The sequence below is a fragment of the Pituophis catenifer genome, unplaced genomic scaffold (assembly GCF_029215685.1).
Source record: "Pituophis catenifer annectens isolate HBS135680 unplaced genomic scaffold, rPitCat1.0.hap2 SCAF_2, whole genome shotgun sequence".
NCBI classification, from domain to species: Eukaryota; Metazoa; Chordata; class Lepidosauria; order Squamata; family Colubridae; genus Pituophis; species Pituophis catenifer.
Window position 1 is genome coordinate 224,533,486 of NW_027256882.1, and position 25,853 is coordinate 224,559,338.

At 41.9% G+C, this 25,853-nt stretch overlaps 1 protein-coding gene across 4 annotated transcripts in view; it reads right to left on the reverse strand.

Annotated features, from left to right (window-relative positions):
- Positions 1-25,853, reverse strand: part of UHRF2 (ubiquitin like with PHD and ring finger domains 2) — an 84,734-nt gene that overhangs the window by 16,343 nt on the left and 42,538 nt on the right. For all 4 annotated transcript variants that reach the window (XR_011600078.1, XM_070938604.1, XM_070938603.1 and 1 more), the window contains 4 exons: positions 11,069-11,287; positions 8,205-8,314; positions 6,149-6,335; positions 3,921-4,044 (listed from right to left, as the gene is read on the reverse strand). Coding sequence is in view for 3 of the 4 variants with exons in the window: in XM_070938604.1 (XP_070794705.1) it covers positions 3,921-4,044; positions 6,149-6,335; positions 8,205-8,314; positions 11,069-11,287 (640 nt within the window). In the remaining variant the exon portion in view is untranslated. The remainder of the gene's footprint in view (positions 1-3,920; positions 4,045-6,148; positions 6,336-8,204; positions 8,315-11,068; positions 11,288-25,853) is intronic.

Consider the following 25,853-nt stretch of genomic DNA (forward strand, 5'->3'; position numbering starts at 1 on the left):
TGTGCTTTGGCTGTCACATTGTCTGTTAGGACTAACACATGGCGACCAGAGATTGAGCCCGCGAAGGCTTTGAGAGCCAGATGAACCGCTCTGAGCTCCAGCCAATTGATCCTGTGGGTCAGGTCCCCTTGGGTCCACCTGCCCTGGGCTAGCATCTTTTGGCTGTGTGGCTTCCCAACCGAAGAGGCTAGCGTAGGTCGTGATGGTGACTCGGACGGGTTCCTTAAACAGGCAACCCTTGTGGAGTGCTGTTGATGTCCACCACTGTAAGGAACGCCGCACATTTGTCCTGAGTGTTCCTCCTGCCCGATCTTTGAAATGGCAATAGGAGCCATTGGAGTGTCCTGGCATGTAGTCGCACCCATGGAACTATGGTGATGCATGACATCATTTTGCCAAGGAGCTGCGACAGGAGTGATAGAGGAACTGTCCTCATGGCCATAATGTTCTTGACTAGATGTTGTACACTGTCGTGCCTCTCCGGAGAGAGGGAGACTTGGCATGTTGTCCTATCTATTAGGGCTCCCAGATGGAGCAGATTGGTCGTTGGAGAAAGGTGACTTCCTGTGGTTTATGGAGAAACCACGGTCCTGGACAGCTCTTATTGCGGTGCATAGATCCCTCTCTGCCTGATTGGCTGAAGAGGACTGGACTAAAATGTTGTCCAAATAGCACTGGACTCTTATTGGGACCGAGCGCAGATGCCATCAGATGTCCATCATAGCTGCCAAAATCTTTGTGAAGGCTCTTGGTGCTGATGAGAGGCCGAAGGGCATAGCCCTGTACTGATAATGTCTGTCTGAATAGGCAAAATGAAGGAACTGTCTGTGTGCTGGTTTGATCAGAACATGAAGGTATGCTTCTGTTAAGTCTATTGAGGAGAGGAAGTCGCCCTCCTGCGTGCTATCTAGTATTGATTTGGGAGACTGCATTTTGAATTGTTTGAACTCCAGACACTGGTTCAGGTGCTTTAAATCTAAAATTGCCCTCCATCTCCCCGAATTCTTTTGGATCACAAATAGGATCAAATAGAATCCCTGTCTGTGCTGTTCTAGGGGAACTGGCTCAATCGCCTGGATTTCTAGCAAATGCTGGATTGCTTTCTCCATCAGGCGCAGCCTGGAAGAGTCCCTGGATATAGGGCAACTGAGAAAGAAGGTTGGGGGGGGAGAGAAATTCCAGTGCCAACCCTGATCTTATTGTGTTTAGAACCCATGTGTCTGAAGTTGTGGCCTCCCACTGTTGGAAATGGAGGCTGAGCCGACCAGTTATGAGTGGTGCGGTCCTGAGTCACTTTGCACGGCGGTAAGGACTTCCTGCCCCTCGAAAGGGCCGCTTGTCCTGAGGTTGATTTCGGCTCCTGAAGCCTGATCTGTCAGGTTGTCTCTTCTGTCGGTTAGGGTACTGTCATTGAAAGTGTTGATAGTCAGGGATCCGAAAGGACCGTTTCCTATAATAAGGGAAAGATCTGGGTTCCCCCTGTCGATAAAGGAAAGGCATGGCTTTGCCCTTGCCTCTGGTGTCCACTAGGATGGGATCCAGACTTTCTTCAAATAATTTGTCACCCGTAAAGGGAGTTGAGGCTAATTTCCATTTGTTTTTATTGTCGGCCTGCCAGTGCTTAAGCCAGAACAGGCGATGAGTGGCAATTGATGATGCTATGGACCGTGAAGCGAACTTAGCCGCATTCAATGTTGCATCAGCTGAGAACTCAGCAGCCGCAATTAATTTATTTATATCTTGGTGTACAGATCTTCTGGTGGAATGCATTCCTGCAGCTGGCGAAGCCAGAGCAAGGAGGCGCAATTAAAGAATGAAGCCGAAGTGGCAGGCTTTACTGCCCAAGCAGCTGCCTGATGGGACTTACGAAATGACACCTCAGCTTTCTTGTGATCAGGTCTCAGACAGTCCATTGCATCTGTTGGAATCAGAGCAACCGATGTCAGTGCTGCCACTGGCTTGTCCACCGTGGGTACCTGCAAAATGTCAGCCAAATCTGGAGCTATATTGTATAGCTTTTGTTCAGTTCTGGAAGGGGGTAGTCCTGCCCCTGGATTATGCCATTGCTGTTTAATTATGTCTAAAAATAGTTTGGGCGATGGTACCACCTCAGCCTCAACTGCTGGCTCTGTAAAATGACCAGAACCCCCTGGGTTGGGGTCAGGTTCTGTGACTGTCTCAGACTCCATGCTTGTAATGGATATGGCTTTGCGAAGCAAGGGTTTTAAAAGATCCAGCTTGAAAAGGCCTGTAAAGGGGGAAGGTTCTGAATCTTTCCCTTCATCCTCAAAAAGGGCCATCAGGTCCTTTTCCTCAGCCAAGGAGTCTCCACTTCTAATTGAATGAGCCACAGATGGAATACTTTGAGGCACTATCCAATTCTCTTGCAGATTAGATTGCAAGCCTGGAGGCTGATGGATTGGAACCCCTGGAGAAGGTTGGTCCCTTTGTTGTAAACCAATAGCTATTCCTTGAGTAATAGCCTTAGAAATCAGTTGCTGCAACTGTGCAGGCATTGCTAACATAGTTTCTTCCTGTGGGTGGATCCCCGCTGCAGTCGGAGTAAAGGAAGTCCTGGGGCTTGAGGTGGATAACTGTGGAAACACTGTTGCAGGCAAATTGGGATTTGCAAATGCAAAGGCCTCTGCCCTATCCAAAACCTCTCCTAAGGTAGGAGAGGAGGGCTCCCTGGCGCCTTCTGGCGCCCAGACCTCATAAGAGGCAGGCTGCAATTGAGCTGGATCATTTGTGGGATCCAATGGCTCCTGAGGGCAGGAAAATTCTGTCCCTCCTCTGGGGTTTTCACTTCACTCCTGGCTTTCTTTAGCCTTCTGGAGCTTAGCCAACTCTCTTTCCAAGGCCTTTTGACACCTTTTTGCGTCTTTTTCGGCCAATTTGGAGCTCTTCTTGCCACTTGAAGTGGCTGCCTGGTAGTTGCCCCTTTGGCTGAAGCTCTCTGGCTGTAAGCCCCTTATTTTTGGCCCGGGAAGGAACTAGGGCACGCCCTCTTGTCCCCTTTCTGAGCCTGCTGGCTGGTGGAAGGCGTGCGCGACGCCATTACCCCCGTTTAATAAAGGCAAGCCGCTTGCGAAGAGCTGAGGCTGCTGCGGCTCTAATTAGCATTCCCACGCACTCCCGCCGCTTCACAGTGTGCCCAAGCAGTCTGGGCAGGGATTGATTCCTCCTCTGCTGTCTGGCAGGAATGCCTGGCCCCCCGGCTCTGATCGATGCCACTGAGGCCCTACCGCTGCCGTGTGGTGGTGGAGACTTCGGCTTTGAAGCCGGAACGAGACCGCTAGCCAGGACACCAGCTAGCGGTCTGATCACTGAAGCGATCTTCCAATTAATTATTATTGTCAATCTCACGATTAGATGATCACAGAGAAAAAAGGCGAAGCCGCTCTTCGATCACATCTGTTTGCAATGCAGATTGAGCTGAACTGGGGAAGCACCAGGTGAGGGAGGAGTGACCAGGAATGCAAATGAAGATCACGTGCTCAGTCTACATGCAGAACATAGAGCTACTATGAGATGCTCTCGATCCAGCTCTAGGGAGAAAAAAAGCAGACTCTAAAGCATCATTAGTTTCAACTCCTATTCATGATTTCAATTCCATACTATGTTTACTAAAAATTATATTTTAGTATGATGTTTAAACTGAATCAAAAATGTTATGTTTGAGATGGGTGAAGTAGCAGCTAATAGTGACTTCAGGTAACTTGTCTTGAGTTTTTGTTTCTGGGGTTTATTTTATGTGGGAATTACATTTCATACTTGGATTATGAAGCTATGGAAGACATTAAGAAACAGTTATTTTTTAAAACTTTTTTTAGATTCTTGAAACTGTTTGAAGTTTGTAAGTGAGGAAATAAATAAATGTTTAGAGAGAATACATACAAAGGTATCTAAATGTTATTTACCTTGCCCCAATCACGTTGGCTGTCAGTGTAGGCAGATGGCATCTTTGCTTTCTTTTTGCTTTGTTTGAGCTTTTCCCCAGCTTTTACAACTTCGTTAGAATCATTTTTACAGGAAGGACAATACCTAGAATATTAATTATTTTAAAATCTATTAAACTATAAATAAAATCACAGAGAAAAAATATAGTTTTAAAATTTTAATATTTATTTTAATTGACAAGTTTTAAATTATGAGCCAAATTTATAAATTATTTTAACTTTATTTTAACTGTGATGTTTGTATAGATGTTTTTTATCTGGCTGTTCACCGCCCTGAGTCCGAAAGGAGAAGGGCGGTATAGAAATTCGAATAAATGAAATGAAAATGAAAAATACAAATAATGCCAATATCTGAATTTTATGCAATATGCATCTGAAACACAACCCCTTGTGGGTTTATATTTCATGTTTACATTTCTTGAAACTTCTTGTAAACCCCTTTCTTCTTTTAATGCTATGGTTATTGTTTATTTATTGCATTTTTCGTTCATGGTGGCTATAATTTTATCACCATAGTATCATGTAACAGAGATTAGATTTGCAAATTGACTCAAAATCATCCAGCAAACTCCGTAACTAATTAAACCTCCAACGACTCAGTTCAAGAACTACAGTAGATAATATGGCTTATGATGACAGTTGGGACTGGAATTTCTACCACTAACTGATGCAGTCATAAAGCGTGACCAGATCACTTAATATTGGCAATATCGCCAGTGTCTGTTGCCTTCATTAACTGAAGCCTACGGTTCTTACATGAGGGAACTTCCTGCTGGCTTCCATAACCAAAGTCAGTGGGGAAGCCAACGAAAAGTTGCAAGTCCTAGACTGGCAGCCAGTTAGGTGGCTAATAGCAATAGCACTTAGACTTATATACTGCTTCACAGTGCAAACTTATCCCAGTGACTTGCGACCTTCCTGACAGATTCCCCACTGACTTTCTGGGGAAGCTGCTAGAGTAGGTAACAGATGGCAACCATGTGATCATGGGGCACTGCAACCTGTCATTCATGCAAACTTGTTGCCAAGCACCTAGATTGCAATCATGTCATCACAGGGGAGCATTTCCTCCAATATATTAGATGGGGCTGTTCTTCTAATCATACCATATATTTCTCCCAAAATATTGTATGAGGGGTTTGATCTTGAAATTAACAGGGCAAAATTAGACATAATTCGCTGCTTCTCTCTTGGCTTTAAACTTGGATTTGACACTGTGTTCTATAAAATGCAAAATTAAACCATGATCCCATGTTATTATCATTACAGCATGTAAGAAAAAAAAACAAATTAGGACAAGTCTGATATATTTCTCCAATGTAGGAATTATATGAGGGAAGCTGTGATAATTACTCTCTCCTGCACCTGCAGGTTTAGGATAAGCATCTGAATATCACATTTGGTAGCAGCTGGCTAAGTGAACAATATAACAATTACACTGTCCAAGATAATTAAGCCTTGATTTTGAGCAAGAACTGTTAAATGATAGTTACCCTAATAGGCAGGTTTTATGCTCAACAACTCCTGGATATTCTCTACAATAAGCAGAAGAACAAAAAAACCTACTATCTCAGCAAATACTTGCAAAATTCTTCATTCTACAAAAATTGTATGATATTCCAAATTTAGCTTCTAAAGACTGTAATTCCTAAAAGACTACAATTATTTTGAATTTCTGAACATTTGGAATGAACTGCAAACAATCTCCTGGTAAACACAGTTTCTATTTGGTTCCTGTCAGAAGTAGCTAAGTAAATCACAGAGCTGAAGGTTATGAACAAACGAACTCTTTCAATTCTGAGTAGAATTGCTTTACAACAGGGTAAAGCAAAGATTTGAATTTTCACATCTATAAATTACAAGAAACAGGAGCAATCAACTTACTATACAATAAGCTTATGGTTACTATACAATGGTTTCAATATCTAATATCACAAACAAGATGAACTCCAAAAATTTCTGAAGCTAAAAGCTTAAACGTTTATAAATGAGGGTTTCATCTGGTGTTTAAAGTGTATAGGAAAAATGATTTTTCCCATTCTTTTAGCACTAGAAACACTATTAGAAATAACAGCCTCTATGAATTTTAATTGTGTCTGTTTGTCTGTCTGTCTGTGTCTCTGTCTGTCTGTCTGTCACTCTGTGTGTGTGTGTGTGTGTGTGTGTGTGTGTGTGTGTGTGTTTCTTACCAATCCTCATCTTCTGGTATTTTGCTTAGTGGTGGGTTCAGGCAATATATGTGGTAAGCCATATTACACTCATCACAGAGAAGTTGCATGTGTGCATCCTGTTTTCCCCCACATAAATAACAAGAACAAAATCGGCATTCTTTATCTGGGTCAGCTCTGCAATGTTTACATTCAGGACCACTCTTCCCTGCAAAGAAGAAAAGAAAGAAAGAGCAAAAGAAATAAGGTGAATAAATGCTGAGCACATTGTAAGCCGCCCTGAGTCTTCGGAGAAGGGCGGCATATAAATCAAATTAAAAAAAAAAAAAAAGGGTCTTGAACACCAGCTGCACAGAAAATTAATTATATAAACCAACAAATATTGAAAATATTAATACACATGTATGAGTCCAGATTCTTAAAATCTTTTTTGCTTCTGAAAAAGCAAATACAATGATTCCCTAGCTTGGCTTCCTGTGGTGACAGCCACCAGGAAAACAAATTTAAAAGCAAGCAATTGCAAGCTACCACACAGTCATTCATTCAAGATCATGAACTATGAAGTGTTTACCATTTGTTACTGGACAGAATACATTTGCGCAGAGAGATGGATCACACATTTTTAATGTCTTGATGCACATAAATACAAAGTCAGACAAAAAGTTATCATATTGCTAAAAATGCATATTGTCTTACTAATTTCCCAAAATGCCTGTAGAAAAATTTTAAACTACAGGGACACATGGTCCAATATATATAAAGCAAGCAAAGAACCCAGGCTTCTGTGGAGATGAAAAATCAATACTGGAAGACTAGGTAAAACTTGCCTTCCAGTAAGGGATCTTGATAACTTATGACACTTGGATCCCCTGTAAACATGGCAGAGAAGTGTTAGTCCCTAGACTGCTGCTGGTGCATAACTGCTTCTTTAGGTGGCAATTCAGTTCAGCCATCTGAATTCCTTGCATTTGTGGTTTTATACTGGGGAAGAAAGAATATCTTCCTCTTGATTTCAACCAGTATCTGGTCTAAGGAGACACTAAAAGGCCTCTTTCCTTGAAGTAACTGGAAGATAATACTGACTTAGGAGGCACCAAAATAGAAACCAGGAGACTGTTGAGTTCTAATCCTGAAAGCTGGCTAGGTAACTTTGGATCACTCTCTCTGCTCAGTCTGACTCACCTCACAAGGTTGATGTGGGAAAAATAGGAGAAGAATATTAGGTATTTATTATTATTAGATTTTTATCCCACCTTTATTTTTTTATATAAATAATTTGAGGCAACCAACATACCTAATCTTTGCTCCTCGTTTTTCCCACAACAAGCCTGTGAAGTGGGTTGGGCTGAGACAAAATGTCTGGCCCAAAGTCCCCCAGCCACCTTTTATGCCTAAAGTGGGACTAGAAATCACAGTCTCCTCTTGATTTGCCTGATGCTTTAACCACCAGACCAAACGGATTCCTTTGAAGCTGTTGCCTGGAAAGTCAAATCACATTGAAGTTCCTGGTAGACAGTTTTTCATCTATCTAAAATCTGTTTCCTTCCTCACTAAGGACCTGGGGAAAAGATGGTTCTTTGGGCAAGTGGAAGAGAGCTACTCGGGCTGTTGATTATGTCTCCTAGAAAAACGTCTGTTGAAGAAAGGCTGCCCAAGCCATCTGAGCATTCTTTCAATATGTCCTCTTCCTCCTATAATTTCTTTTCTTTCCTATAAATTCAATCAAGCAGTAATTTACTACAGTAATCAGGACTGAAGAAAGGTCGTTAAGATTACTCTCTAGTGCCACCTTGGGCCTATAAAAGACAATTATTAGCAAAAGAGGTTGGCTGAATAAGCAGAGTTTAAATATATGGCAGTGACAGTATAAATGTGCAAACCTTTGCAGACAATAAATCATTGTCTTCTGATTTTCTCTACATATATCTTTCTCTACAAATATCTAAAATCACACTGTAATATAAAGTTATTTCTATGAATTGTATATGTATTTGAACAATATATTAATCAAATATATTTCTTTTAATATGTTTAAAATACTATTCAAAAATGGGAAACCTTTCATAGGCAGACCTACTTTTGAACTCTCCATCTGCAAATGTCAATGGATATGCTCCTGGTTTTTCAATCTTGTATATTTCTTCTATAAAACGTAGTTTGCAATCATTTATTACATCTTCTGGGCCCCTGAAAATTAAAATATTCAACTCAATTTCTCTCCATCTAATTTTAATGCTATCCAATTGAATACAACATGAAATTACCGTGCAAGTATACATTATATGCTTGAATAAGATTCACGGACTAAACTAAAAACTAAATAAAAGCATGCTTCAAACTCAATTCTGAAATAGCAATATTATTATATTAATCCAGAAAATATTCACTAATATTCAGAGAAAAGCAAATAATGCATGTACTTGAAATATCATACTATAACTTTAACAACAATTTACATATTAATAACTATATTAAGAAAAAAATCACAAATAGCCAATAATATCAACCAATAAAGGCACAACCAACCTAAATTTTATTTTCATTTTGCCATATATATTTAATGATCAATAAAGAAATAAATACAACCATGGAAAGCACTTTCAAATAAACTCATATGATGCCAATAGAAATGGAACCAAGTAAAGAAGGATACTAATATCCTTCAGGGCATATATTTTTAAAGAGCCAAGAATAAAACATATTTAGAAATCAGGGGAAATCAAAGAAAAAAGATTAAGGAAACAAGATGTTAACTGATCGGCTGACATCTAAATCAGAACCATGAAATTAAACGACGAAGACTTCTGATTTATAGTGAACAAGCAAAATATGTTCATTTATTTCAGTGTAATTAAATGGACAAGCATATTCAACTCTAGCAGGAAATACTCTTTTTATATTTTCAGAACATAATACTGGAGAGTAGTTTAATTAATGAAATATAACTTCTAGTTAGCCTTCCTGTCACTATATAATATTGCAAGAGTTCCATACAGAGAAACATAAGGTTAACAATCTAACTTGCTTAATTTTTCATCTTCAAAACTCAATGTTTTGTTGAAAACAAAGCAAAAAACAAAACAAGAGTCCCCTGCATTAATCACATCCCTTCACATATATTCCTTATTAGTATCTTATGCTGCTTTATGGGCAAAGCTACATATTCAAATCTAGTTTTTATCATGAATTGCCACACATTACTTAAAACAGATTGCCAGCAATAAAGTTTGCCTAAATTTGAAATATACTTCATACTTTTCCTTATGAAATACCTGTAATGGCTTCATCATTTAGCGTTTTTTAATGATTGAAATAGTAACTGTAAATGATTTCTTTTACTTTATTTATTCATTTATTTCATATAGCTGCTCACCTGCAAATTGAAGCATCAATTAGGTGGGCAAAAATGACAAGTAAATACATCAGGATTTATAATATAACTCAAATGTAAACTGCTTTTAGATTTTCTTCAGTATTACCAAGCATTAGCTTTATACACTTCCGGGAACAAAGGACTGGAGGTGTTTCCATGAAGAAAACTTATGAAGAACTTCATCTTTTCTAATGTATTCAGAGAGATACTCAGAGTCTTATACTTATTTTTAATTTATAAAATAAATTATTTAAGGTTTAACTGTGCTGCTTTTCCCTATTATCCATTTTTTTGCAGATGTGTTCATATTTATTATTCTTTCTGATTTTACAGCAGGGCTCTTCTCTTTCAGGATATTGGCAGTCCTCTGCTACCACAATGAAAATAGTATATTGCCAAAATATTTCATTCCGCAGGATTATGAGAAATGCTGAAATAAGCGTAATCTGAGGGAAAGAAAACTAATGAGCTGGTGACTTGTTTCAGCTCTTTCAAAAGCTTGTTGCAAAGTGGAAAAAACATTTAAGCTGAGGAGAAAGGGGAAGAGCACATACATCCACCACCTCCTCTTGTCTCTTGTCCAAACATAACATTGCTCTGCTAATTCAGCCACTTTTTTCTGTGCTGAGTAATTTCTCTTTTCTCGCCAAGTTCAATTCTGAGACCTAAGTCTACTTCGCATTTGGGAACACTGATTAACTATATAAAAAGAGAATGCTTCCTTCTGGAAGGCAAAAATTACCACAGTGAAGTATCCATTTGCATACTCTTTTATTTCCAAAAAGCCAAAATGATCTGGCAAATCAGAAGCATAACATGGTTGAAATGTTGCTTCTTGCTATGTCCCTGAAAGACAGAAATCACTACAATACTGTCATATTTCTGGTGTATCGTTTCCTTTTGTAATTTCGTGGTATTTCTAAAAACCAAAATCTAAGCATCTTAATTTCTATGTAAATTGAATTAATGTATCCATGGTGCTACAAAACCAGACCTATAGTTATGAAAAAAAAATAGGCTATGATTTATGTTCAGTAAGCCAATCATGTAAGTAATGTATGTAATGTAAAGTAAGCCAATAATGAGCTCAACAGAATTTTCTGCTGAGCAGATTTCTCCAGAATTGTAGTTTATGTATTTCAAACAATGGTTCAAAAGAGAACAACGTGAGTGAAAGCATGATATAGTAGTTAAGGTGTATAGTAGTTAAGGTGTAGTTAAGAGGCAGAAAGACCCAGGTTTTAGTCCACTCCCAGCCATAGAGATGCATTGGATGACTTTGGGCAAGTGACTCTCTCGTTATCCAATGTACCTCAAAAGTTATTGTTCTGGGGGAAAAAATGGGAGGATAGAGCACTATGTATGCTGTCTTGAGTCCCAAAACGAAAGTAGGGATATAAATCTAATATTAGAAAGACAGAGCAGTATTGTGTTTAACTTCTTACTATAAAAAAAAATAACATTGAAAGAAATTACAGGTTTTGTGCTATACTGAAAGGTTTTATTTACAGAATGTACATTTTATTAAAAATGTAGATAGACTGCAATATCAATCAATAAAATCTTACCCCAGCATAATTTTGGCATAGGCCTCTTTGTTAGTCCTTGAAATTTCCCTCAAAGAGGTAATTTCTGCATCAAACCAGAATCCTCTTTCTTCTGGGCTCTCTACGTTGTAATTAACCATCACCGTATCACCTACATGTAATTCATTCCACTTCAAAATAGTTCTTGCTCGAGGCCGCAGATTACGGACAATCATTTCCACAATGCCACTTTCTGGGTATCTTGAAGAAAGAATGAAAACAAAAGATGTAATAACCTCAATATCATAATGCAATTTCTTAGCCATCTATATAATACAAGAGTGTAACACCCTTACAAATCAAGTCCATAATGTATGGGAACCTGCTTTGAAATACAGCAGAATTTTACTGTCAATGTGAAAAGTGTTCCCTAAAGACCATTAATGCAAATGAAGGATTGTGAAGATGCTTAAAGAATCTCTCAGTGGTGGTTTTATATTTAAAAATTATGAGACACACTAATGGGACTGAACTGGCTTTTAACTGTAACACATAATATAAATATCACTGGGACATCAATATAACTCATTGACAGAAAAATGCTTTTATTTTCTCAATGTGACTGTAAAGAAGTGAGCATAAATCTGAATAACTATCTTATTTTGAGATACATAGAAGAACAATAGATTCACTCCAGTTCTAAAAATGTATTTGTAAATAACCCTAGTAATTTCAGTAAAACATAAGATTTAGAATTTCAGCGTTGTTTCAGTTTCCATAAATTATGATAACAAAAGATCTCAAGAGGCATCTAAGGCTGCAATTAATGTGTCAATAGTCTAGGCTAATATTGAGAGACTTTAGATAGACATTTTTACATGTAAAAACAATTACAAGTTTCAAATTTCAAATATATATCCATATCACATCATTAATAGTTATCAAAATGATTACAGCTTTAGTAGATTTCTGTTCTAAGAGATAGAAAGCCAAGATCGTTTGGCTGCATGAATTTAGTTGTACAACTACTTATAAAAACAGGTTGAATATATTTTTGAAAACTTATCTCTGTATCAGTAAAACAAACAAACAAGATTTACTTATATAGAAAGGGAGCAACTGTTTCTCCACATTCTATGTTGCAGATTAACACTCATGATTATGTCATACAATCACATTTATCTCTGGTTATATCAGTTATCAAAAAAAGGCTTTTATAAAAAAATGAAATACAACATCACTGGAATTAAATATCTAACCACTGAAATTTCCTAGAATTCTATACTTCAGTAAACAACTTTATGTAATATAGCGTTGGAGCTATATTACAAGGCAGCGGCATTGAATTGGATCAGAGAATGGATAGATCTATCAAATAGGAGAACGCTATACTTGGAGGGATTTGATCTGAGTCGAGGTTGGCATGCCTTTCTGTGGGAAGGCACAGACAAGCAACATCCGTACTTCCAGAGACATGTAATAAGAGGTGCACTATATAAAACATGGCAAGATATCAGAAGGCAACACTATAGTAAAATCCCACGATGGTTGTCGCCTATGGAGGCGCTAATTTATCCAAACACTATAGAAATAGGAAAGATGCGGAAATATCAAGAATTGTTGAGTAGTGGGGGAGACCTACTTACGAGACAAGAACTGGAAAGACGAGGCATTATGATTGATTGGTGGCCATATCTTCAAATTGAGTCAAAATATATAGCAGACCGGAGACATTATGATTTTCAAAGCCAACCAAGTGAACTAGATAAAATTTTAAAAGGCACAGATGAGAAAATAATATCTAAAATTTATGGATATTTAATAAGGTATAAATTAGAGGAGGAAACAGTGAAAGAAAACATGGTAAGCTGGGCAAGAAATATAGGTCACAATATAGAGTTGGATAGATGGGACAAGCTATGGGCAGAAAATTATAAGATGACACTGTCGATTCCATACAAAGAAAATTTATACAAGATATTTTATAGATGGCACCTTCCTCCGGCACGTTTGGCTAAAATGTTTCCAAACACATCACCAATGTGTTGGAAGTGTAAGACACAAAAGGGGACATACTACCATCTCTGGTGGTCTTGCAGGAAGGCACAACGCTACTGGCAAGAGATTAAGAGAATAATCGAAGAAACAACGAGGCAAAGTGTAGAAATGAAACCAGAATTCTTTCTATTTGGAATGACTACACCACAGTGTACCAAGGAGATAAAATATCTTACCATCCACATATTGACAGCGGCACGTATAGTGTACGCTCAGAATTGGAAATCCGAGATAATACCAACAGAAGAAAAAATAATAACAAAAATAAATGAATGCGCAGAGATGGATAGGCTCACAAAAGAGCTCCAAGATAAAGAGAACACTGACTTTTATTTAGTTTGGCAAAAATGGTACACATGGTTAGAAAGAAGGATAGGGCCAACAACATAGGACATTAGGAGAACATAACTCAAGAATTGTAGAAATAGATACATGAGATGAGCCGTAGGATTGTATAAATAAATGGTTAATATGTTTGTAGAAAGATATTGTTGAACTTCAATGAATATATTAAGGTATAAGCAAGTGAATTTGTAAATAGTATGATTAAGGAAAATTGGTTAAATGGACATTAATCACCGATGCGAAGGTTTTCTAGAAGTTAGTCGATTGACTCTTTGTTAATGTATAAGTGTTTACATGTATTTGTGTTTTATGTTTGTTTATGTTAATAAAACTTAAAAAAAAAAATAGAATTTCAGCGTTGTTTCAGTTTCCATAAATTATGATAACAAAAGATCTCAAGAGGCATCTAAGGCTGCAATTAATGTGTCAATAGTCTAGGCTAATATTGAGAGACTTTAGATAGACATTTTTACATGTAAAAACAATTACAAGTTTCAAATTTCAAATATATATCCATATCACATCATTAATAGTTATCAAAATGATTACAGCTTTAGTAGATTTCTGTTCTAAGAGATAGAAAGCCAAGATCGTTTGGCTGCATGAATTTAGTTGTACAACTACTTATAAAAACAGGTTGAATATATTTTTGAAAACTTATCTCTGTATCAGTAAAACAAACAAACAAGATCTACTTATATAGAAAGGGAGCAACTGTTTCTCCACATTCTATGTTGCAGATTAACACTCATGATTATGTCATACAATCACATTTATCTCTGGTTATATCAGTTATCAAAAAAAGGCTTTTATAAAAAAATGAAATACAACATCACTGGAATTAAATATCTAACCACTGAAATTTCCTAGAATTCTATACTTCAGTAAACAACTTTTATAATGATGCATTTATATAAAACAAACATGGGGATCTTTTAGCCCATTGGCCACTGTATTTTCCATCCATTCATCCATCCGCTCTACTCAAGAACTTTCTTCCTATAGTTCATATTTAGAAGATGAGCTACTTTCATACCAATAGCATGAAAAAAGCTGCTCATGTAAGGAAAAACTCTTTTCTTGCAACAAGGAGAGTTCTAATTCCTTTCTCTATAATAAAGAAACTTGATTTCTCATCTTTTCCATTTGTATTAAACAGAAAATCAGTAAAGCATACACAGCAGAATGGAATGTGATTATGCCTCCAGGAAAACAGATCCTGTGTCCCACAATCAAAGTAGGCCTTGGATGTAAAAACCATACAAAATGTAACTCATACACTGATTTAAAGCAATTCATCAATAGGCAGAAACTAATCTAAATTCTACATTTCTGCATGCCAAGTAGCAATTTAAAAAGTGCACAATGGGGGTAAAAATCTGAATAAAGTATGCATAGCTCATACTAATGACTTTGAAATCTCATGATACTAAGGAATTTTTAATCTAGGTGAAAGATAAAAATGTGGAATCTAATGAAAATTGTATTTATTCAGATGAGTTACATACTTTCTCAAATGCCTTGGGGCAGCGTACACATAGAACAATAAACAAAATATATTTATCATAAAATGTAACATTAATACAAACATTCCAAGCTATCATATCAAAGAGGTAATCACACTGGACAGGAACTCAAAACCCTATGTCTGGGGAAAGGAGGGATGTCAGGTTTTTAGAAAAGATAGGTTGGGGTTGGGGTTACCCAAATCTCAGGGTAATGTTCCATAGGACATACACAATGACAGAATGGCATTTTTAAGAGATGTCAACTCTGTTGGATCTTATCATCAAGTGAGCAGAGTTGCAAATAATTCAGCCTTGTGCATGAAGGGTTTTAATGGTGAATAACCAGCACTCTGAATTCCACCCAGAAGCCCACCAGCAATCCATGTAGCTCACAAAAGTAGAGATGCATAACTACTCATGTAGCTACAATCTGGATTAGGTGCAGCCTTCAAGAACAGCCTTGGAATGTAGGTTGCTATAATCGAAATAAGAGATGACTAACACATTGAGTGAGTAGGGCCTCTCAATCCAGGAAAGGCACAAACAATGCACTAAATAAAAAGCGTAGAGGACAGAATGAAAGGCATCGAAGAATAGAGGAAAAACTGCTCTCCGGGCAATTGTCACATCTTCAGTCTGGAACAAGAATATAGCTTAGCATAAATAAATGTTTCCAACAAGCCCTAGTTCACACAAAAAATATAGGAAGGGGTGAAGCAAGCACATTCAGGCTTTAAAGATTATGTTGCTATAGTTTTACAATAAAAACACTACTGATCTACGTGACAGTAATCTGATCTACCTTGAAGGTCTGACAGAATGGTACAAAAGTCATTCAAGTCATGGCTACCACCTGTTCTACAAGCCCATTCAGAAAATCTTCACTTCCAGGAAGTTTCAAAATCTAGAACCAGGTGTACATTTGTTTCTGTCCATCTATGGCCCCACAGCCTCCAATTACTGACTGGGAACCTTAATGGCATCATTTGGCAGCAAGAGGTTGGGTATCATCAGCATACTGCTCTGTTTAATTCCAGGCCAATAGATGACCCAATGGATTTCTACTGATATCATCATCATCATCATCATCATTATCCTAGCTATTGTCTATCTACTGCAGGATGAAAAACTTTTTCACATGTTTCCAACCAATATGGTTTTGAGCTTTCTTTCACCAATTGGGCCCAAAATACTTGTGAATGTTATAAGAGTGGAGAAAGAAGTACTGAGGTACCTCACAAATCAAGAGTTCGATCTCTCCCTATCTCCAACACTAACTGGAACTGATCCTGGAAGAAAAACTACCACAAAATCATATCTTCACTTCCAACCCCCTGAGCTGGTTCAGAAACATACCATGATTGGTGGTAATAAAGGCACCGAGAAATCAAAGACAACTAGGATAGATGCACCATTTTCATTCCAGTTCTACTAGGGATCTTCCAGAAGTACAATCAATGTCACCTGATACTATATCTAAGCCTATAGGATTCAATCTCCTATATCTGGAGACTGAAAGGTCTCCAGATAATCTATTTCCAGATAATCTGCTGACAGACCACTTTCTCAATAATCTTGCCCCAAAAGAGAGGGTTAAATATAGGACAGAAATTATCCAACACTATTAGATCCAGAGATCTAAAGAAGGAGCAGACCACTAACCAGGGTGGATTTGATTTAAATCAAGTCGATTTAAATCATGATTTAAATCACTAGTAAAAAGGCTTGATTTAAATCAACTCGATTTAAATCAAAAATTTTAAAGAGCAACTGTCATCTCTGTCCCAGAGAGGCTCCTCCTCTGACCAGCTGTTGACTCACCAACAGTCCCAATATTGCAGAATATACAGCCTCATGCTACATACCTAAGCTCCATTTCATGCTGAATAAACTAAATTATTAATGTAGTTTAAATAGATTTTTACTCCAAAAGCATTTTATTAAAATAAATTTGATAAAAATAAAAAAAATCCATTAAAAAAATCATTGATTTTAATCCACCCTGCCACTAATTCCTTAAGAAAAGGTGAAATTGCCTTTTACTCGAGGATGAATTTCCCACAACCACCATTATATCCAATCATATATCATCTCCTAGAATCGTTCCCGAGTCATCATCATCCAACCTGGAAAATCTCAAGCAAAACATCTTCTAGTCTCTGAAATTCTAGCCTTCAAAATGCAAAAGTCACCAACTTCTTTATGAAATAAGACACAGGAAGCATTATTTTTTTCCATGCATGAAGCAGAACCGTATTCTCTCCCTATATCTCTCAGCAGGGAAATAAGCCTGTTATTTATATAAAAAATTCTGTTCCAATTTTCTAGTTTTCATGTATTATTCAGTGGAAGTTCTTTCTCTGGCAAGGCTTCACACATTTGATAGCACTGGGTGGAGAGAAGTGCAATATAGTCCCAGTGAGGAGAGATACTGTAAGTTTCGTCACTCTGCTGTTTGGAATAATGGTGGCCAAAATAAGAACTAGACAAAAGGCATTGTTTCATATTACAATCTAGGTACCAGTAGAAATTCAAGTGAAGAATGAAAATTAAAACCAAGGGTTGCATTTCTTTCTTGATTTTTTTTGTTTTTATTTTTAAAATACTTAAAAATCTGACCTCTTGCAATTATATTTTTTGTGACAATGTTTAAAACATTCACACGCATAAATCAAAGGAAAAGAAAAATAGTACTACAATAAGCACTTTTTCCTATGCTACTAGCAAAGAAAGAAGCATAATATTCTTCATATAATCATAATCTTTATCCACTATTTAGTACAGTAACATGGATAGTAACTAATCTCAGGCCCTCATCATATATCATCATATATGAGCAATGTATGAACTGAACTGAACTCTAAACTGTTTACCAAAGTGAGACTGCAACAATGCATTTCAATAAGTAAGAGGATGTAATAAACACCAACTCAAATTTCAGACCACTAACAAAATTATTCATTTATCTTCCAACTACCATTTGCTTGTATTATACATTGTTCTAAAGAAACAAATGTCAGAGTTATCTGGAAGAATATAAAGACAATTTACAGAAGATAAACACAAAACTGTGAGAAAAAATATTGTTATTTGTACTGGGATTACATATCAGCTAGCCAAAATTCAGCATCTAAAATCTGTAAGAGAGATAATTATGTTTTATAGTGGAATAAAACATTATATTTATTTTCACCCATGCTAAATTAAGGAAATTATCATGGGAGAAAGTGCTATAAAAATCAAGCTATGTTAAAATCAGTGGATTGGAAGGGATAGCTGAGCATAATGTTCCTTTCATTTAAACCACAGATTGAAAAATGAAAAAATCCCTTTCTTCCCATGTAAAAAATGTAGCTTATTGAGAAACATTTTAAGTTTAAGAGAACGATTGTTTACCCCCATATCCAATCAACTTTCATGAACTCCTAAACCAAAAGAGAAAAGACAAAAATGCTATTAAGGACAGCCATAAATTGTCAAAGGAAACAGGGTTTGAAGATCACGGGGATGGATATAAAGAGGTACAGGGAATAAACGTGAATATATTCAATTTTTTAAAAGTCCAGCAAATTCAATATAGATGGATGTCTTTCTGAAAGCAACCCTACTAAGCCTGCTTCTAATTTTAAATATTAATGTTAACATAGCAGAACCCTCGTGTGTGCTTCCATCTCTATGGAAACCTTTCTTAGCAATTGGTTACCCATTAAGAAAAGACTATCAGCTTTCTTTGGCCACAGACTGCATTTTTACATTCTTCTAAGGCGATTCAGGCAAAAAATGTTAAACCTGTGTAATTTTTTTTTTTTTAAGAATCTTTTCTGAAGCAAAAGATTTTAGACACTCTTCATCCTTTTCTTACCTGTTTTTTAGTTGAAGATAAAGACATTACATTACATTATATTCGCCAGTTGGATCCACAACAAAACCCATAATCTCTGTCTATCTATAAATTATTTGGGAATTTAATATGCTTTAATCTTATTTTCTTTGAATCTATACCAATTATTTATGCCAGATTCAAATATTAAATATAGTTTTCAAGCTAACATAATTTAATGTTACAGAGATTTGTTTTTAAAAAAATGAGTTCGCAAGAACAGTCTCTCCCATCAACCTATATAAGACAAAACATTAATGCAAGGGTGGGTTCAACATCATGCACAGAGCTATGTATTAGCTAGGGTGAAAAAGATTGGCATAGTTAGGTCTAACAATCAGAATCATCTGCCAAAACAGAGGGGAAACCAAGTCAAAGCGAATTTCATTTCATCCCAAAAAGCTAATCTGGAATGCCCATGCTGAAAGCACATTATTTTTCAGTAAGAGATACTTTTGTTCATGGAGATTTTTGGAGCACAGTTGTTCTATAAAATATGTACCTAACATGATCATTTGTATAGCATAAATGCACAATTTGCTTTTCAGAAATCTTTCTGAAAATTTCAATTTTCAGAATATTGTATTTGCAGTATTTTTATTTTCTTAGGTTGAATGTTTTACACAAATGCTCCAAAATAATCCTCACAATGAGGAGCTACATAAATGCAAATAACATGACAGAATATGAACAGTACTTTTCTCCTTGGATTCATAAATGTAGTATAATTATGGTTGCTATGCATGTTTTCTATAGGGCCATGATGGCGAACCTATGACACAGTACCCTCTCTGATGGCATGAGAGCCGTCGCCCCAGTTCAGCTCAGCCGCGCATGCGCTCACACCTTCCACCGGCCAGCTGGTCTTCAGGTCTCTGTTGCGCATGCACGAAATGGACGTTGTCTTACCTGAACGTCCCTTTTCTGGGCGCTGCGTACACTATCCATGCATGGGTTAATCCTTCAGTGCTTGGCAAACAACTGAGTGAAAACAAAAGACTTTTCCTCCCCTTTCCGGCTCCCAAGCCACGCCTCTGGTCCCATGATCCCCCAGTCTGAACGAAGGCGCAGCAGACAAGAATCCACACTATGAGTAACTTATAAACTCAACTTTATTAACTCAAATTAACGTAATGGAAAAAGAAACTAGTCTCAGTCATAAACAGGGGGCAGGCAGCCCTGACGGGCGGGTAATGGATAGTGTACGCAGCGCCCAGAAAAGGGACGTTCAGGTAAGACAACGTCCATTTTCCTGTGCGCTGCTCCCACTATCCATGCATGGGATATACCCAAGCTTAAACTCCCTGGGTGGGAAGCTGACTGCCTCCAGAGTCCTCCTCCGTCAACACTTTCTGCAGTACTCTGCGGCCAAACGATGCCTCAGCCGAGTTGAACGCATCGATCTTGTAGTGGCGGATGAACGGTGTGAGGGACGACCACGTCGCAGCTCTGCAGATGTCCACGACCGAGGCTTGGGTGGCCCAGGCCGCCGTGGTGGCCGCGCTGCGAGTCGAGTGCGGTAGAATTCTGCCGGGGCCCGGTTTGGAGTTCAGGTCATATGCCAGGGCGATGCAGGCCTTGATCCATCTGCTGACCGTAGCTGCTGATATCTTCTGACCCCTGGACTTCGGGTTGAAGGAGACCAGGAGACCCTCAGTACGGCGGAAGGGAGCGGTCCGTCGGATGTAAGTGCGAATGGCGCGTCAAATGTCTAGGGTGTGCCACCTCTTTTCTCTGGGGTCATGAGGTGAGGGGCAGAAATCTGGCAGAATGAGCTCCTGGGCTCGGTGGAACCACGAGTTGACCTTCGGGATAAAGGCAGGGTCCAGGCGTAGTGTCACGGTGGAGTCGTGGAAAATACACAAATCTTTGCGGACTGAAAGGGCCGCTAGCTCTGAGACTCTCCTCGCCGAGGTGATCGCCAGCAGGAAGGTCACCTTAAATGATAGGTACTTAAGAGAGCTCGAGTTTGGGGGCTCGAATGGGGGCCTGGTCAGCGCCCGTAAATCAAGAGGTAGATCCCATGAAGGGTAACGGTGTACTGTGGGGGGTCGCAGGTTGGTGGCCCCATGCAGAAACTCCTTGATGCGCGGGTGGTGCGCGAGGGATTGGTACGGAGCGCATGCGATGACTGTTGACAACGCCGCTGTCTGTCTTTGTAGGGTTGCTGGGGCCAGGCCTTTGTCTAGGCCAGCTTGTAGGAACCGCAGAATGTCCCGAATAGTAGCTGATGTGGGGTCGATATGCTGGTGGGCGCTCCAGCGACAGAACCCCTGCCATGATGACTCGTAGATGCGGGTCGTAGACGGACGCCTAGCCGCCTGGATAGTGGCAACTATCGTCTGGCAGGTTATCCTTCTTCAGGATGACCCGTTCAAATGCCAAACGGCTAATTGCAGCCACTGGGGCTCTGGATGTGTGACTGCTCCTTGGCACAGAACGAGCTGCTGTGGTGGGATCACCCATGGCTGTTCCACGGACAGTGCCACCAGGTCGGCGAACCATGGTCTCCGGGGCCTGTTCGGGGCTACCAGGAGTAGGTCTGCTTTTTCTGCCAGTAGCTTTCGGATGAGACGCGGGAGCTGCGGGACTGCGTACAGGAGACCCTCAGGCCACCTGCAGCGCAGCGCATCATGGTCCTCCGCTTGCGGTGTCGGGTAGCGAGATATGAAGCGGGGGAGTTGAGCGTTGGCCGGGGTTGCGAAGAGGTCTACCACCGGGTTTCCGAAGCGCGAAGCGAGTTCTCGAAACAGCTGAGGGTGGAGCTGCCATTCCGCTTGATCTATTGTTTCGCGGCTGAGCCAGTCCGCCCTCACATTGGTTGCCCCCGAAATGTGGTCTGCTCTGATAGAGAGAAGGTGTCTCTCTGCCCAGCTGAACAACTCCGCGGCCTCCCGCATCAGGGCACGGGACCTTGTGCCCCCCTCCCTGTTGACGTGCGCCTTGGCCGAGATGTTGTCGGTCAGGATTAAGATGTGATGCCCCTGCACTGTCGGCTGGAAGTTGCGCAGTGCCAGTCTGATCGCCCGAAGCTCTACGAGATTGATGCTGCATTGCCGTTCTTGAAGCGACCACTGTCCTTGCGTGACTAGGTTGTGGAGATGGGCTCCCCACCCCCGAAGGCTGGCGTCGGTGGTGAGTATCAAACGGTCCGGCTCTAGGAAGCTGGACCCCTTGAGGAGCGCTGGCGATGTCCACCACCTGAGGAACCGGTGGACCTGGAGAGTGAGGCGAACTTCCTTTTGGGAGTTGGCCCTTCCCGTTCGCTGGAAGGGAAGGAGGAACCACTGCAGGGGTCTCGAATGTCTGCGTGCCCACGGTACGATGCCAAAGCAGGATACCATCTTCCCGAGGAGGCTTGAGAGGTGGATCAGGGCAACTCTCCTCCTCGTCAGGATCTGCAGGATCAGAGTTCGGATGCTCTGGACTCTGTCCGGTGATAAGAATACTTGGCCGCTGGACGAATCTATCACCGCCCCTAGGTGAAGAAGCCTGGTGGTGGGCTGAAGTTGACTCTTTGCAAGGTTTATGGTGAAACCGTGATCCTGGAAGATCTTCATCACCATCTTCATGTCTCTGGAGGCCTGGTCGGGTGTGGACGACAGGACCAGAATGTCGTCCAGGTAACAGAGCACCCGGATCAGGACGGCTCGGAGCCTGGCCGCCACCACCGCTACCAGTTTGGTAAAGGTGCAGGGGGCCGACGAGAGTCCAAATGGCATCGCACGGTATTGGTAATGCCGGCCGCATACTCGAACCTCAGGTACCGACAGTGATGTGGGTGAATGGGCACGTGCAGATAAGCCTCCCGGAGGTTGACCAACTGAAGGAAGTCGCCCTGTCTCACCCCCGCTATGATGGACTTGAGGGAGTGCATTTTGAACCTGCGGTATTGAACGGACAGGTTCAGACGCTTTAGATTGAGTATAGCCCTCCAGCCCCCGGAGTTCTTGGGTACCAAGAAGAGGGTTGAGTAGAAACCTGAGCCCCGCTGGCTGTGCGGGACCGGCTCTATGGCTTCGACCTCCAGGAGGTGGGCAATCTCCTGTGACATTAGGTCCTGAAGCTCCGAGGATCGAGGGGTTGGGCAACGGACGAACCGGTGGGGCGGCTGACCGGAAAATTCGATGGATAATCCTGAAGAGATCGTACGCCTTACCCAAGAGTCCGAAGTCGAGCTGGCCCATTGTAGATGGAAGAGGGTGAGCCTTCCCCCTATGGGTCCCGTGGGCCTGGAGTCATTTTCCCCTTCTGGCGGGCTTAGGGCCGGCTCCACGGAAGTTGCGCTTAGGCTGCTGTTGTCGTCCTCGGTCTCGGAACTGCTGCCTGTCGTGAAATCTGTCTCCCCCCTGGTATTGGGAGCGATGAGAGGAGGACCCCCTGGGTCTGGCGCCGGCACGAAAGGGCTACTGGAGCGGGTAAGGTGTGTATCTGCGTTCCTGGCGCCGATATGTTGAGGGGAGGATCTTCCTCTTGTCCTTCCCCTCGATCAGCATGGGCTCCAGCGCGGCTCCGAACAGCTCTGGTGCCTTGTATGGCGCGGCTGCCAACTTCCACTTGGCTTTGAAGTCGGCCTTCCAGGGCCGGAGCCAGAAGAGCCTCCTAGCTGTCAGGGTTGAAGCCAGAGCTCTTGAGGCAAATTTGGCTGCGTTCAAAGAACCGTCGGCTGTGTATTCTGTAGCAGCTATTATCTTATTTAGATCTTGATGCAGTCTGGTGTCCTCAGGGGGAAGCCTGTCCTGTAGATGCCGGAGCCAAATGAGTGACGCTCTGTTGAAGAAGGAAGTTGCCGTTGCCGATCTGATCGCCCAGCCTGCAGCCTGATGTGCTTTGCGGAAGGCCCACTCCATTCTCTTCTCCTCCGCCTTAAGCGTGTCCAGAGGGTCAGTGGAGATCAGCGAGCTGGAGGCTAACGCCGCCACGGGCTGGTCTACTGAAGGGAGTGCCAGAAGGTCCTCTAACTCTGGGGCTGAGCAGTAGAGTTTTTTATCTAGGTTGCTAGGTGTTGCCAGCGAGGCCGGCTGGCCCCAGGGATTCTGGATCACATCCGCAAACAGCTGAGGGCAAGGAATGTAGTCCTTTTGCGGTTTTGAGGATTTGAAGAGCGCGTCGTGAGGGCCCACCGTTGAGGGGGTAGAGGCTGTGACGTCCCCTGGCACTCCCAGGTTCGTTGTAAGTCTAGCCTTGTGGAGTAGGGACTTGAATAGGGCCGGGCGAAAGAGGCCTGTGAATGCCGGTGTGTCCGGTGCTAGGCCCTCATCCTCTGATAACTCCATCTCCTCAGGGGCCTCCTCCGCTTGGTCTGATTCCTCAGACGAGGATTCTTGGCCCTGTACTGGGAGAGGATGGGACTGGAGCTGGTGTTGCCGTGCCTGGGCAGGTGCGGCCTGTCCAGGTGTCTGAGTTGCCTGCTGCAGGGTTGCAGAGAAGAATGACGACAGTGCAGCCGAGAACATGGCCTGAAAGTCCATTGGGGCTGCTATTCCTGGCCCCCCCTGAAGCCGAGGGTCTGCCCTTGATGGCGTTGAACTTGCTTCAATGGCCCGATATATGATGAGCTGGTGAGGGGCCCCTTGGAGTCTCTGGTCCGGCCCCTGAGCCTGCCTCGAAGCGGGGTGTGATGAGGCCCGCCCTGGGGAAATCAGGAGTTCTTGGGGTCACTGCAATGTCTGACACACTTGCAACTCCTGGCTCTGCCTCTCTCGGAGGGGCGTGTGTGGCCTCCAAAGGCGCAGGCTCTCTGGATGAGGACTCTGAGGCTGCCTTGTGCGCCTTCTCCCACTGTCATTCCAGAGCATTGTATCTCCTTAGGGCGTCTCTATTCTGGAACGGTAGGGAGCCCTCTGAAGCCGCCCTGCTGGCAGAGCTCTCATGCCTCTTCTTTGATTTATTTTCCCCCCCTTTTGACTCCTTGCACGGGGGGGGTGAGCTCTAGCTCCATATCTGAGGATGGAGGGGAGCGAGACATAACTGCAGCCGCTAGGTTCTTCGGGCAGGCCCCTTGCCCTGTAGCTCCACAAGCCGAGGGGTAATCTCTTCAAAAAGAGCCTCGAGCTAGGCCAGAACCACTCCTCAGAAGGTGGGGGCGAGGTGGATTGATTGCCCCCTGCGGGCGTGGGGCGGAGTCTGCGGCCGCCCCGATGGCCGATGGGGGCGTAGGCTGATGAGTCTGGCCAATCTGGCGGCCCGAAGGTCCCCCAATATGGCGCTGGCACGTGAGGAGGCCTGTGCCCGACTCAGGCAACGGACTTACAATGGCGGCCCGAGGGTCCGACCAAACGCCGCGCGACTGCCTTGGTGGGAGCTCGTTCCTGGAATTTGCCCTTCCTAGCACGGGGGGGGGCTGCCGAGCTCTCTGGCGCTCCGCTGCGCCTTGCGCTGATGCCCCGAAGCCGGTGAGGCGAAATCGCTCCTGGGGGGGGTGTTGTTTAGGCGAGCCGAGCAGTTTGAAATAGGCGGGTTGCTCAAAGCCCGCCGGCCAGCTGGAGGGGCGCAGCTCGATCGCTGCAGCAGCGCCGCGGGAAGATATGCCGGTTTAAAATTCAGGAGGTGGCCAAGCGAGCGGCGTGGGCGCGATGCTCTGCTCCCCCCCCTTCCAGCTGGTGATTGCTATTCACTCCGAGAGCAAAGTAAACCGCGAAAGGGAATCTATTCAAAATTAACAAAAAAGCCTAATCGCCCTAAGGAAAGGGAAGAAAGAAATTGGAAGAGTAATAAAGAAAAAAAGGAGGAAAACCCCACAGACTACTGTACCTTTAAGAAACCTGTGGAGCTCCAAAAATCACTACAGTGTTTGCCAGCAACTGAGTGAAGACTGGGGGATCATGGGATCAGAGGCGTGGCTTGGGAGCCGGAAAGGGGAGGAAAAGTCTTTTGTTTTCACTCAGTTGTTTGCCAAGCACTGAAGGATTAACCCATGCATGGATAGTGGGAGCAGCGCACAGGAAAATGTGATGGGTGACAGGCGGCGTGCACGCATGTGCGGGGCCTGGGGCACGAGGGCGTGCACGGGGGCCTGGTGCATTGCATTTTGGGG